This window comes from Aptenodytes patagonicus, chromosome 13, assembly GCF_965638725.1.
Source record: "Aptenodytes patagonicus chromosome 13, bAptPat1.pri.cur, whole genome shotgun sequence".
In the NCBI taxonomy this organism is placed as follows: Eukaryota; Metazoa; Chordata; class Aves; order Sphenisciformes; family Spheniscidae; genus Aptenodytes; species Aptenodytes patagonicus.
The window spans coordinates 1,855,226-1,867,368 of record NC_134961.1 but is presented as its reverse complement, the minus strand read 5'-3'; the positions used below and the strand labels follow the sequence as shown (position 1 = coordinate 1,867,368).

At 48.1% G+C, this 12,143-nt stretch overlaps 1 protein-coding gene across 1 annotated transcript in view; it reads right to left on the bottom strand.

The window, feature by feature from the left end:
• LOC143166444 (syntaxin-binding protein 4-like) overlaps nt 1-12,143 on the bottom strand; it is a 37,371-nt gene that overhangs the window by 13,521 nt on the left and 11,707 nt on the right. The window contains exons 6-11 of the mRNA XM_076350805.1: nt 7,597-7,682; nt 6,659-6,779; nt 3,875-4,016; nt 3,573-3,679; nt 2,988-3,141; nt 1,294-1,366 (exon numbers count right to left, since the gene is read on the bottom strand). Coding sequence (XP_076206920.1) covers nt 1,294-1,366; nt 2,988-3,141; nt 3,573-3,679; nt 3,875-4,016; nt 6,659-6,779; nt 7,597-7,682 — 683 coding nt within the window. The remainder of the gene's footprint in view (nt 1-1,293; nt 1,367-2,987; nt 3,142-3,572; nt 3,680-3,874; nt 4,017-6,658; nt 6,780-7,596; nt 7,683-12,143) is intronic.

Sequence of the window (12,143 nt, the reverse complement as noted above, 5' to 3'; positions counted from 1 at the left end):
AAACATCGGTGTGTTATCAACATTGTTCTCATCCTAAATCCAAAACACAGCACTGTACCAGCTACTAGGAAGGAAATTAACTCTATCTCTGCTGAAAGCAGGACAGGCTGCAGGATGCTCGGGGCAGGGAGGACAGACCAAGAGCAGTCCCTGTCCCAGGGTCTCTGCAGTGCAGAGCACGGAAGGTGAAGGCTGAAGCCTGTTGAGCTTGCCCAAGGTGAGACAGGCATCCCTGGGAGCAGAGTGCTGACGCACACCCAGCCCAGCACCATCTGCTCCCTATCTCTCCCACTAATCCCAGGTATAGACTAAACACAATTTAGCTTGCAATGCTCACTTTTAGCCTTCCAGATGGAAATTACAACACGGCACAGGGATTCGCAAGCGGAGCAAGTGCCTTGGCAGCGCATGGGGAAGGGCCATTGGACTTGTGGCCACGAGAATGATGGGCTGCGCTTGCTAGGGACGCGCTAGGGAAAGCCCAGCTTTTCCTCTGGGCAGAAGCAACCTTCATATCATAGGGATATGGGGTATCTTGCTGGAGGTCATCTCCCTGGACACTGGATCATGGAGGTTGTTGAGGTTTCCTGTGATTCCTAAGGGACCTGTGAAGCTGCAGGGTGATTTGAGCTCACCCCCTGTTGCTGCCATTCTATCGGGTGAACAGTAGGTCTCTCCCACAAAAGTTAAGAGCTCAGCCCAGGACTCAGACCACGGAGAGAAAACAGCGTGGAACAGTAAGCCAGAAGTGAAGCTTGGATGTAGAGAGAAATCTGACTTAATCACATCTATAAGCAATTTCCCAGTTTGACCAACTGAGGGCAACCTTAATGTCTATATAATGCCCAGGGTTGCCATGTTCATTACAACTATCATTAATTGACTCTTTTTATACTGTGTCTCTGAGGACCACCCATTCCCATCAGAAGGGAATGTTGCCTGCAGTGGGACCTGCTGGATGCAAGTCCGACATAACCTTTGCATGTGGGCAAAGACACTGCTGCAAAGGAGCAACAGGCTGAGAGTGGAAGAAGTTGTTGTCTCCTATTTCCAGTCCTCTGCATGCCTTAGTAAAGAATTTTGCTACTATGGACAAACATGGGCATAATTACTACCCGTTGAGTAGCTGCTACCTTCCCTCTCTCCTAGTGGGCTGAGACTCATTATCACACCATTAGGTTCCACTACAGCAGTATAAACAGTGATCAAAAATAATTTCATCATCCTCAGCACCGAGGAGCCAAGGCTGTGCTTGTGACCCACACAAAGAAAATAATTTAGCAGGACTCTTACCTGAGACAGTAAGCTCTGGTGGGCAAATGTCCGGTGACAAAGAAGGCACAGGAAAATGATTTTCATGTCTATTCTAGAAAAAGAAGACAAAACGGCACAGGCAATCGCTAAGCAGAATCTGTTGGTGTAAATAAAGAGCAGAAGATAGAGGAGTTTAAGAGAGAGCAATTCATCTGGCCCATAAAGAGCAAAGGCACCACATACACCTCTTGTGCAGATGGGCCAAAAGAGACTCCAGGGGTTTCTCTAGGAGCACTTGGCAGAGGCACCTTCCTGAGCCATCTCAAAATCTCTGGTCACACACAGAAAACAGAGTTTGTCATTACTGTAACTGAGAGCTGAGGATGAATTTGACCTTGCATGCTTTCTCCATAGAGGTTCTCCCTAAAGCTCTGCATCCAACACACCAGTGAGGTCCTGATTCTGACCACGGCCAGTTGTGCTATTTACCCAAAACTCACAATTATCACAGTGTGCACGACAGGAAGCCAAGACCATTGCCCACCCTTTCTTAAGTGCCAGGTCACAGCTGAAAGCACAAGTAAGAGGGAAAAATAGAGTCACAGGGTGGATATGCTGAGCACCACCAAGACAGTGCTTCTGCAGCTGGGAACTTACATGCAGAGAGGGGCACAGGACTGGTGCTGAGGACATATGGACAGGTAGCACAGGCGCCTGAGCACGCTTTCCCTAATGTGGAAGCCTAGACCTCATTAAAAATTCCATCTTTTAGCAGTAACGTGAAGAAAGGAAGAATTTCATTCCAGCCAGCGATGTAATTTTATATAGGTGCTCAACATTACATAAGCACACCTTCTGCTGGATGATGAAGGATCTAACTGTACTACTCAGCTCTATGTATATGGGCTAAGGCTGACTTTCATAAGCATGTCACCAAAGGCAACATATATATGACATTCTTGCAAGTCCATGTCTCCACAGGGTCTGGAAAGAAAGACCTTTTGTGAATGATGCTTGTATGAAAGGAACATCCAGCCAGCCTTTTCTAAAGGAAGTTTATGTGGAAGAGGGCAGAAGATACACCCGGCGTTGCACCAGTCCAGGAGAGGAGTGACAAATGCACAGAATCCAGCCACAGACCTAAATTGTTGTGAGGGTTGTGTGGTTAAACCCTGTCTCACCACGCATAGCTCGAGCACTTGTCTCTGCAAACACAACATGGAGCTAGGCTTCACAGGAAGAATGAGCCTGGCTTATCATTAGACTAGTGAAGAACAGAAATGGGCTGCTTAGGAACGCCGTGGATTCATCCTCATCAGAGGTCTTTAAGAACAAAGAGTTGTTCCTGCCTTTGGGTAGGAGACTAGATCAAACCGACTCCTGAGATCGCTTCCAGCTCTGTGACTGGTATTGAATGAGATGCAGGTTGCTATCCACAGAAGGGTTTTGTTATTTTTAAAACCTGAGACTTCTGAAACAGATCTGAATGCAGGCCCTGGAGATGAAACTCTTCTCATTACCTCCACAGATCCTTCGCCATCTCAAACCCAAGACAGAAGAAAACAATATTTCAGATATAAAATACCAGGCTGTAAAACAGGGCTACATACATCAGCATTACAGACTTTCCACTCTCCAGAAGGACTACCATGGAGTCCCTAAAGAAGAGTTTTCTGGTCAAAGAAAGATCACAGGACCGATGTCTGTGGTCTTAGATATGAACTTCAACCTACCTCTGGGGACCTCACATGGACCTTCAGTCTGCAGGAACTCAGACCGTTTCCCACAGCCTTTGGAGGTGGTGACGGGATGTTGTTATGAACTGACAGTCCAGGATGTAACCGTCCCCTTCCAGGAATAAAGGCCACTTCTGTGTTTCCCTCATGTCTTAAACAAACAACAAATACAGAACATTTTATTAACAAAAAAAAAGCACAACTTAAATTTGCAGAACTTCCATGCCCATGCTTCTTTCTCCGGGATAATCTCACTTAAGCCCATGTAGCCTGCACCAGTGTAGTTGGATCTCCACCAGCTGGGTTGCTTGTTTGAATTTCAGTTCTGTTGCAGAACTCTGCTGGGCAGTGATAGGGGATATTCATGACGACCAGAACATTGGGAAGGTCTGGATTACACTTCAGGATGATCCATGCATTCAAGATTTCCTTACACGATCACCTATCAGGACCACCTTGAAGCATCATTTAAGACTAATAATCCTTATGCTTCTTGAAGCCAAACATTGGTATGACATGAAGGGTTTTTGCCTAAGACTCAACAGCACCATGATGATGACGGGAAATATGTTACATGCTTACCTGAATTTGGCTTTTGCAATTATTTTTCTGGCCTCTTCATGTGTGCTGCCCACCAAAGAATCTTTATTGATAGCGATTAGTTGGTCACCAGGTCGGAGCCGACCATCCTAAACAAAGGAGGAGAAAGTCAGAGCATTGGGAAGGAATGTCCCTCTGCCCAAAGCCTTCTCCTGCCACACAAATGATCATTGGTCCGTGCAATGCATTATTCATCTATTCTCAGAAAAGCTGCTTCAGAACAGCTACAGCTTCTAGGAGAGGTCCCCATTGCAAAGTCGCTGAGGGTCTCCGCACTGACTTACCTTGTAACAGTCACCATCTGGCAGAAGCTCTTGAACATAAATCATGGGGCCATCAGGCCTGTTAGATCCACCACTGATTGTCAGCCCTAAGCCGGAGGATTTTGCTATAGAAATGCTCTGGATTCCTGATTCAATGGAGTAGCTGCAAGGGAGAGATGTTAGCAGGTGACTCGAGGTGATCTGGTTTATTTTCCCATGCCGCTGAACAAACTCTGCCTGGCTTTCTTTCCATGCGTGATCCTTCTAACTTCTCCCAACCTTTTCTGTCTCTGCACCTTTTCTTCCACCCAACCTTGGAAAGAGGAGGTGAGGACTCCCGTTTCTTAGCAGACGTTGTTCAGCATTATGAAGATGACTGGCTTGCATAATCTCAAATGCTGGGGAATACTCATTTGCATTTAGAAAATAAAGAGAGAAGAAACTAAAGGTTTAACCAGAATATATTTGGCATTCCTGTTTTTCATAGGCAAAAGCATATAAAGGATCAATGTGGTTATTGTTCAAATCCAGTTAAATCACCAGACAGCAATTTACAGATTGGTCAACTATTAAGCAGCCCTTCGCAAATGTCAAAGTGAAGCTCAGGATACACAGCTATGTCTTAACCAAGGTTTGGACTCAAAACCTTGTGAAATGCCCTAAGAAATGAGCCCTTAAGCACCTTTATAGCAACACCCACCACACTGTGATTTACTTCTGTGGCAGTGGTACAGTCAAGGATGTACTGCGAATGGAGCAGTGACAAGGTTGGACCCTAACCTCAAAGAGCTGCCTGCTAAACAGGACCTGACAGGCCACCAAGACCGGGACACGGCAGGTGGCTCTGTGCAGGGAAGGAGGTTTAACAATTGCAGTAAGAGTTTGTGGGACCAGAGATTTCACTGACCGCCCACAGGCTGTTGGGAACGACTGGGCAGCATCGCAACAGGGAGGTCTTGGGGAAGGATTCAGTGGGATCTAAGAGTCAGTAAGCCCTTTCCTCCTAGTGGCCTGGGTGCAACCGGCATTTCTCCTTTTCAGTTTATTTCCACAGCAGCCACTCACCAAATGGTCTGCACTTTCTGGTCCTCCTTGTGTTATCTGATAACTTAAGACGCAACGACAGCTATGCACCCCGTGCCTCACAGTGACACCAGCGCGTAACTGCCACGTGCTCCTCAGCAGTGCCATCCCCAGTGGTCAGACACCTCAGTGACAAAACAGCGTGCTGCCAGCACCCCCCAAACCGGCAGCGGGCCCCCAGGAGAGCCAGCTGGCTATACGTGGGAAAGGGGCTGCATTCATGCAGCATGCGTCTTAGTCTTACGGAAAAACACCGCTCTAAGAAATATTTTAGGAAAACGATGTCACGAAATTTAACATTAAACCCTCCGTTCAAATCAAAATATCAGACCCTATCTGTGGCGAGACTGAATCATACCTGGGTCCTGTTGCTCAGTGGGGTGGCAGGACCTCAGATGACACTGCAGTGAGAGGTCACAGCCTGGGGACAACCTGTGGTGAGCGGAAGGGATGGCAGCCACATGCATGAAAAGACCCGTGGCCCAAATTACAACTCTGCAGCTGACCACCGATGCTCAGCTGCAATCAACGGTCTGCGATTTCAAACGGCTCATGCTGCTCCCAGGAGAAGACCACTGGGGCCCGGCACTGGCATGGAGACAAGCAGAACATGGCACAGTGTGGCAGCGCTGAGCGAGGAGGCCACCAATTCAGGTCCCCTCTAGCCTATATCGCAGCCTGGAGTGGGTTAACAGCAGAGCAAGGATGTCTAGTTTGTCCAAACCAGCTGCCAAGTAGATGAGCTGGCCTCTCCTCTGTAAGGGTCTCTCCATGCAAGCAGCTTAAACCTCTGGTGCCAGATATTTGTCCTCTGCAAATCCCTAATAAAGAGCTGGTATTTAGCAAGAGGATTTACTGGTTCTGCAGTGAGGGCTGATTCTCTTTGCCAACATAAACAAGCCAAGTCGCTGGTAAAGGAAGGGAAGCTGCAAGCCCTGGGGACAAATGGTCCCAATTCCACGACGGTTAACACCCTTCGAGCTGTCCCTCTTGAGAAGGGCAACCCCGAGCACCCTGGAGACGAGACTCCACAGAAAAACAAGCTCTGCCTGTCCAAACCTCTGACCCTGTGAAATATGAAAGGGACAGATGACCACATGAAAACACATGCTCCAGGAGATGCTCTGGAGACAAAAGGATGCAGTGTCTGTAGGTAACTGCTGTTGACACCAAAGCAAAGGGCGTCAGGAGTGTTTGCATCGAGAGGGCAGTGCTTGTGCTCTTGTTGCACGATGTCAATGTGCCAGAAGCAGGGCAACAGAAAACAAGCTCCTGAAACACATTCCAAAAGCACCACTGGCCTCGCAGAAACACTCTGCTCGTGACATGGTTTATAAAGGTGATGTGCAGGCTCCTCTCAGCTGGCTGTAAGCCACGGCTTCTCCCCGGGTTTCAGAGGGGAGGAAGAGGAGCAGTTGCATTGTTAACCGTATTCCAGACATACTGACTGCCTCAACAGGGAAGCTTTTCAGCTCTTGGGCACAGGCTTCCCAGGAACAGTGAAGATGCCAGCACGACAAGGACTTCTAGAAGATGCTGTGGTCTCTTAGCCATTGTGGCGATACAATGGTATAGAAGACATAAGGGTGAACAAAGCAGTTTTCAAACACTGGAAGTATTTACTGGATCTACCCCTAAGACAGTGTTAGGCATTCGGTGATATCTTCATGACTGACCAAGGGACAGGCTTTGCGGGGCCGGCCCCGTGCGACCCATACGTACTGTGCGTGAGGGGGGTGTGCCGGGTTTCCGATGAAGGGTCCGTGGGAATTGGCGGGGCTCAGCAGCAGCGGGCTCTGAGAGCACGAGGAGGAGCCCGAGGATGTACTTTCCAGGTATCGACCTGAACAGCAAAGTCAGAGTCAGTCCAGGGAATGCAAATACTCCAGAATCACCCTCCTCCCCAGCTCTACCACTGAGAGCTGACACCATTTTTCCAGCTTTTTGGGGAAAACCACATGGTAGTTAAAGACATCAGTATATCGCTCATGGGGAGGAAATGTTCAGCCTCCTCAGCACAATTCCAGCGTGGGACTGTCACCCCTCTGCCAGCCCTACATACCTCTGCCACAGGGGAAGGGTTGGCAGCCTTCTGGTGGGATACCAAGCCAGAGTGACACATTCTTTCCCCATGCACACATGATTTGATGCGCTGGCACCTGGCTTAGGTTAACCTCCTTCCATCTCATTAAACTTTTCCCATTTGCAAATGAAAAATAATGATCATTGAATGATCGATTGCTGAAATGCTTTGAAATCCATAGTAGAAAGCTGCACCTGCAGAGATGGGTATTGCTGGGGTTACCTGCCCAGCACGTCAGTTAAGCAGAGTCTGGGGATCTGGGAAGCTGTTACGACCCTAACTCAATTCTCCCTTGCTCACCCCAAGGAGGCTAGCTTGCTGCCTCGCTTTGTGCTTGCTGTCTTGCTTTGTGCTTGCTCTGTGCAGGCAGGACTGGCCATGCCCACTGCTCTGTGCCTGGGGACGCACTAAGTGCTTGCAATAAGGACGAGCAGGACTCCTCTTCCTTCAAACCTCCACCCAAACACCTACACAAATCCAATCAAACCTCCTTTAAAATAACACTGGGATAAAGAAAACTCTCTCAGCAGAGAGAGGGGCTTTTGGTTTCCCCCCAAAGGCATGCTGAGCTACTCACTGCCGCCGTGCAGGATCGGTGAGCTCCGCGCTGAGCCCGTATTGCTCTGGGAGCCGAACTTCTCCAGCAGCTCAGAGAACTCTCTCCTGGAAACAAAGACATGGTATAGTCAGCTGCTGCTTAAAACTATTCCCCACCGGATTATATGACAACGGTGCCTCTGATGGCAGTGACACTACCAAGTCTATAGGGCCGATGCCCTCCAGCAATGGGGAGCAGACAGAGCTTTCTCATGCACAAGGGTATAATCCCCCTAGTTTCAAGAGGTTGTGCAAGACTTAAGGTCGATAATCAATCTCATGGCAGTGCAGCTTTCCTGCGATGGGCTGGAACTTCAGTGTGCTCCTTCACTGCCCTGGAAAGTGAAGGTGAACATGGGCAAGAGGAGCTGAGAAGGGACGTATGGACAGGCACTGGTGACGGGGACTGTCCTTCCTGAGAGAGGGCAAATGAATGCAGGAGCCCTGCCTTGCACCCTGCCCTGTACCCCTGCCTTGCGCCCCACCGCTTGGACCCTCCCAGGAATCAGCTGGAATAATTTCACCCCCAGCCATAAGGCTCAGAAGTTTTGCTAACAGACCACACAAATTAAACAGACTGTCAGAAGGAGCTGTAACTATGCAAACACAAAACAAAAATGCTTGGCCTATTTGTGACTCCTTCCAGAATAGTTAAATGTAGATTATTCTCTGTTTTTCCTCCTCCTTTCCTAGACAGAAAGCAGATCCTGCTAGCTCTTGCTGGGGTAAAGATGGGAGATGGCTTCTGGAGCACATGCAGAAGCAGCAGCCCACTCTCTGAATCCATCCATGGTAATATCCTCCATGAACATCGCAGGATAAACTCTTGGAGCATACGACCTTAACAAAGACCTGCACTTGTAAAGCATGCTGGGGCAATGCAGGCTTCTGTACTCTTCCCAGCAGCTCACGGCTGAAGATGCTGAACCAGCAGGCACATGCTAAATTTACAGATCCTAAGATCAGAAGGGCTTGTCGGTGAATTCAAGAACAGGGAGGAATGGCAACCCACAAACATTTAGCATGATCCCTCTGTCTTGAGGTAACCCCCCTGCTTCCTATACTACCTCTCTGTAAAGCAATCTCATCCACTACCTCCCCTGGAAAGCTGGCCTGGTGCCCGAGTACCTTCATTAATGCTTTGCTCCCAGGCTGCGTTTGACCACCATGTAACTACCCAAGTGTGCTGAGTCCTTGATGAGCTGTAACTACCTGTACACAACAGGCAGATTGCTTCGCGACCTTCCTTTTCCCAGGTGTGACATGTTGAGTTCTTAAACCGTTAAGAACCACGTTTACCAGCTCCTGCATCATTTCTGTAATCCTTCTTTGAGCTGCCATGAGCCTCTCACGTCCTTTTGGATGAGGAGGCACGGAAAGGGGATGCCATGTTCAAGCATCAGCCTCCTGTTCCCCTCCCTGCCACATTGGCTTGTTGGGCAACACGGCTCCCAGGAGCATGCTGTCCCTCTGCGACTGTGCAGTCTTCTCACTTCATAACCCAACACTTCTGGATCAATCCAACCTTTTGGCAGAGAGAAAAGCCTCAAGGATGACTAATTTCTTACAGGTGTCATTAAACCAGCAGCCAGGCAATGGGGAGAGACCCTGAAAGTGTTTCTGTGGCCACAGTAACAACATTAGATGTCCACTTTGAAGGCATGAAGGAATCCCCATGGGAAGGTGCCTTCTTGATGCTATAGCCACAGGAAAAGCCTGGTTATGAGTGGCTAGCTCTCACACTTGACAGTCAGACAAGCTCAAGACATAAATCTGTAGGAAACCAGCCACAGCAAAGTCTCCTCAGCGAGGAGACTGCTCTTACACACAAGCAGACGTTGTGTCATCTGTGTACTTTTCCGGGACAGATGTTATATATCATTGGCTAGATTGGAGTCAACAATATTAAATGATGAATGAATCATCAGCTCCTTAGGTTCCTGCTGGAAATGCTCTCAGTAATTTACATCTTCCCATTAACAACCTGCTCATTAACAAACTTCAAAGACCAGTGCCTGCCTTATCTAATATTGCCATCAAATGTATGCCTTATTTATTCCATTTAATGCTAATTTTAAATCCAAGTGTCACACAATACTTAGTGGAATGCCTTGGTGAATCCCAATACTTTGCATCAACACTATTGTCTTATCAACTAAACCCATGACCTTAAAAAAAGACAACTACTTTGTTCAAAGACCCCCACCTTCCACAAAACTGTTCTAACTAGCAGTTTCATAGCGTTAGACACTGAAATAGATGTAAAAGCACTGAGAAAGTGGAAGGATAACTTAGATGCTATAGCAGTAGGACGGCGGTTTGCTGTTCTGTGGTTCCCTGGGTTAAGCCTTGGATGGATCTTACCTTAGCAGAATTTTTCCAATTAGCCTCTGCATTTCTATAGGTGATTCACACTCCCGTTGCACTGGTAACTCATGCAGCGATGGCCTTATCCCTCCATGACCTGTTGCAATGTCAGGTCTAACTTGCTGGAAGCTAACGTATTATTTCCAGTGGTTACCAAGCCATCAGCAGCTGGGTTTTTGTTTTGGGCTGGGTGTTTCTGTGGTCATCTGTTGTTACATTTTCCTCAGATAATAATCCATCAGAGCACAGAACAGGTTATGAACTTAAAACAATGGCTAAAAAACTCTTAGTCAATGCAAATGTAACTAGTCTGGCAGCTCTTATGCTCTTTAAGCCCTGCTGAGCAACTCAAACCCAATCACTGATCCATGCTGTCAAACTCTGTTATAAGCAAGAGCAGGTACGACTTGGGCATACTTTGTTGTTGTTTATTTCATGTCATCAGGTTCACCCACAAAGCAGTATTTATCATTATTTGCTCAGGAGCCTGAACAACGAGCTCCGAGCCCAGGGTTGCTTTGCTGTAGAGACGGTGTGACTAAATGCTACGTCACGGGCGACTGTCCCGGCTCCTGCTTGTTGGTCAGTACTGCAAACCCTGGTTCCACCAAGGACATAAACACATGACTAACTTGAAGCACACGCTTATACCCAGCAGCAAGCAATACACTTCCTGGTGTCAATCTCCCGAGAATTAATTTTGTGCTCAGTGCTGTATTTGAAGGAATTTGCAAGCGGGCAGACGATGCCCAAACTTTGCCAATTAATGAACAAGTATGCTGAAGGAATGCCAACAGGTCTTGCTTTGTGCTTTCAGACACCAAAAGATTTCAGAAGATGTCTTTAATATTTAAAATTTGACCCTTACTAAAACCTTCTGAATTGTCAGGTGCCTGCAGGACTAAAATGCCCAGCTTTATTTAAAAAAAAAAAAAATCATGGGGTTGTATTAGAATCATAGAATCACAGAATCATTGAGGTTGGAAAAGACCTCCAAGATCATCGAGTCCAACCGTCAACCCAACACCACCATGTCCACTAAACCATGTCCCTAAGTGCCTCATCTACTCGTCTTTTAAATACTTCCAGGGATGGGGACTCCACCACTTCCCTGGGCAGCCTGTTCCAATGTTTCACCACTCTTTCAGTAAAGAAATTTTTCCTCATGTCCAATCTAAACCTCCCCTGGCGCAACTTGAGGCCATTTCCTCTCGTCCTGTCACTAGTTACTATTAAGTGGAAAGTTCATTTTTACAATCCCTTCTCCAGCTCTTTTTCATTAAGATGCAGACATCTGAGGTCTGGAGGATCCCTGTGACAGAGCTCACACCCGCACAGCCTTCAGCCAGCCCCACGGGGTGGAGTGGGATAATGGGGTTTGCCAGCAGCAGCCAGCTGTAGGCCGACTTTGTTGCAGATTAAGCGGGGGGGGGGGTGTCAATCTTCCTGCAGAATATTGTTGTTTTATCTCATAATACCTTTTTGCCCTGCCCTTTTGTTCTTGGGAGAACAAAGGGTGAATCCTACATCAAAGGTTATGTGAGAGCATAGCGTCTGGAAACCTCAGCTTTGCACCGCAGCTGGGGGAGAAAGAGGAGCCTGTGACACCAGGTAAATTAATAGCTTGTCTCAAAAAAACAAAGCCTGCAGGTCAGTGGGAACCGTGAACCCGAAGCACTGCAAAAGCATCACAAAAGCAGATTTTCTCGCACCCAGCACGCAGCAGCTGCAGCATTTCCACCGCTGTCCGGGCAGGATGATGCTCTGGAGCAGCAGCTCCGGCACGAAGCCCAAATCCATCCCGGCACAGACCTGCCAGGGACAGGGCTGTGCAGAGCCAGCACATCCCGAGCTGTGAGCCCTCCCGCACTGGCTGTGCTGGGCAGCACATCACGCCGCTGCTTGTCTTTGCTTTTTCATTAATGCCTAGGAAGCGGTGACATGCACGGGTGCATCTCGGCTTCTGTGTAAAAGGATGTGTGTTTTTCCGCAGTGACCCTGGGACACCCCAGGCTTGCAGGAGTCAACCCCACCGCTGCCTTCCAGTTTAGCACCAAGTGCTCAAACAAACCCATGGGCTGAGCCGCCGCTGTCACACGCAGGGCTCACCGGAAAAAAGGGATTACCTTGCATTTGCACCAGGCTGGGCATGAACTCCAG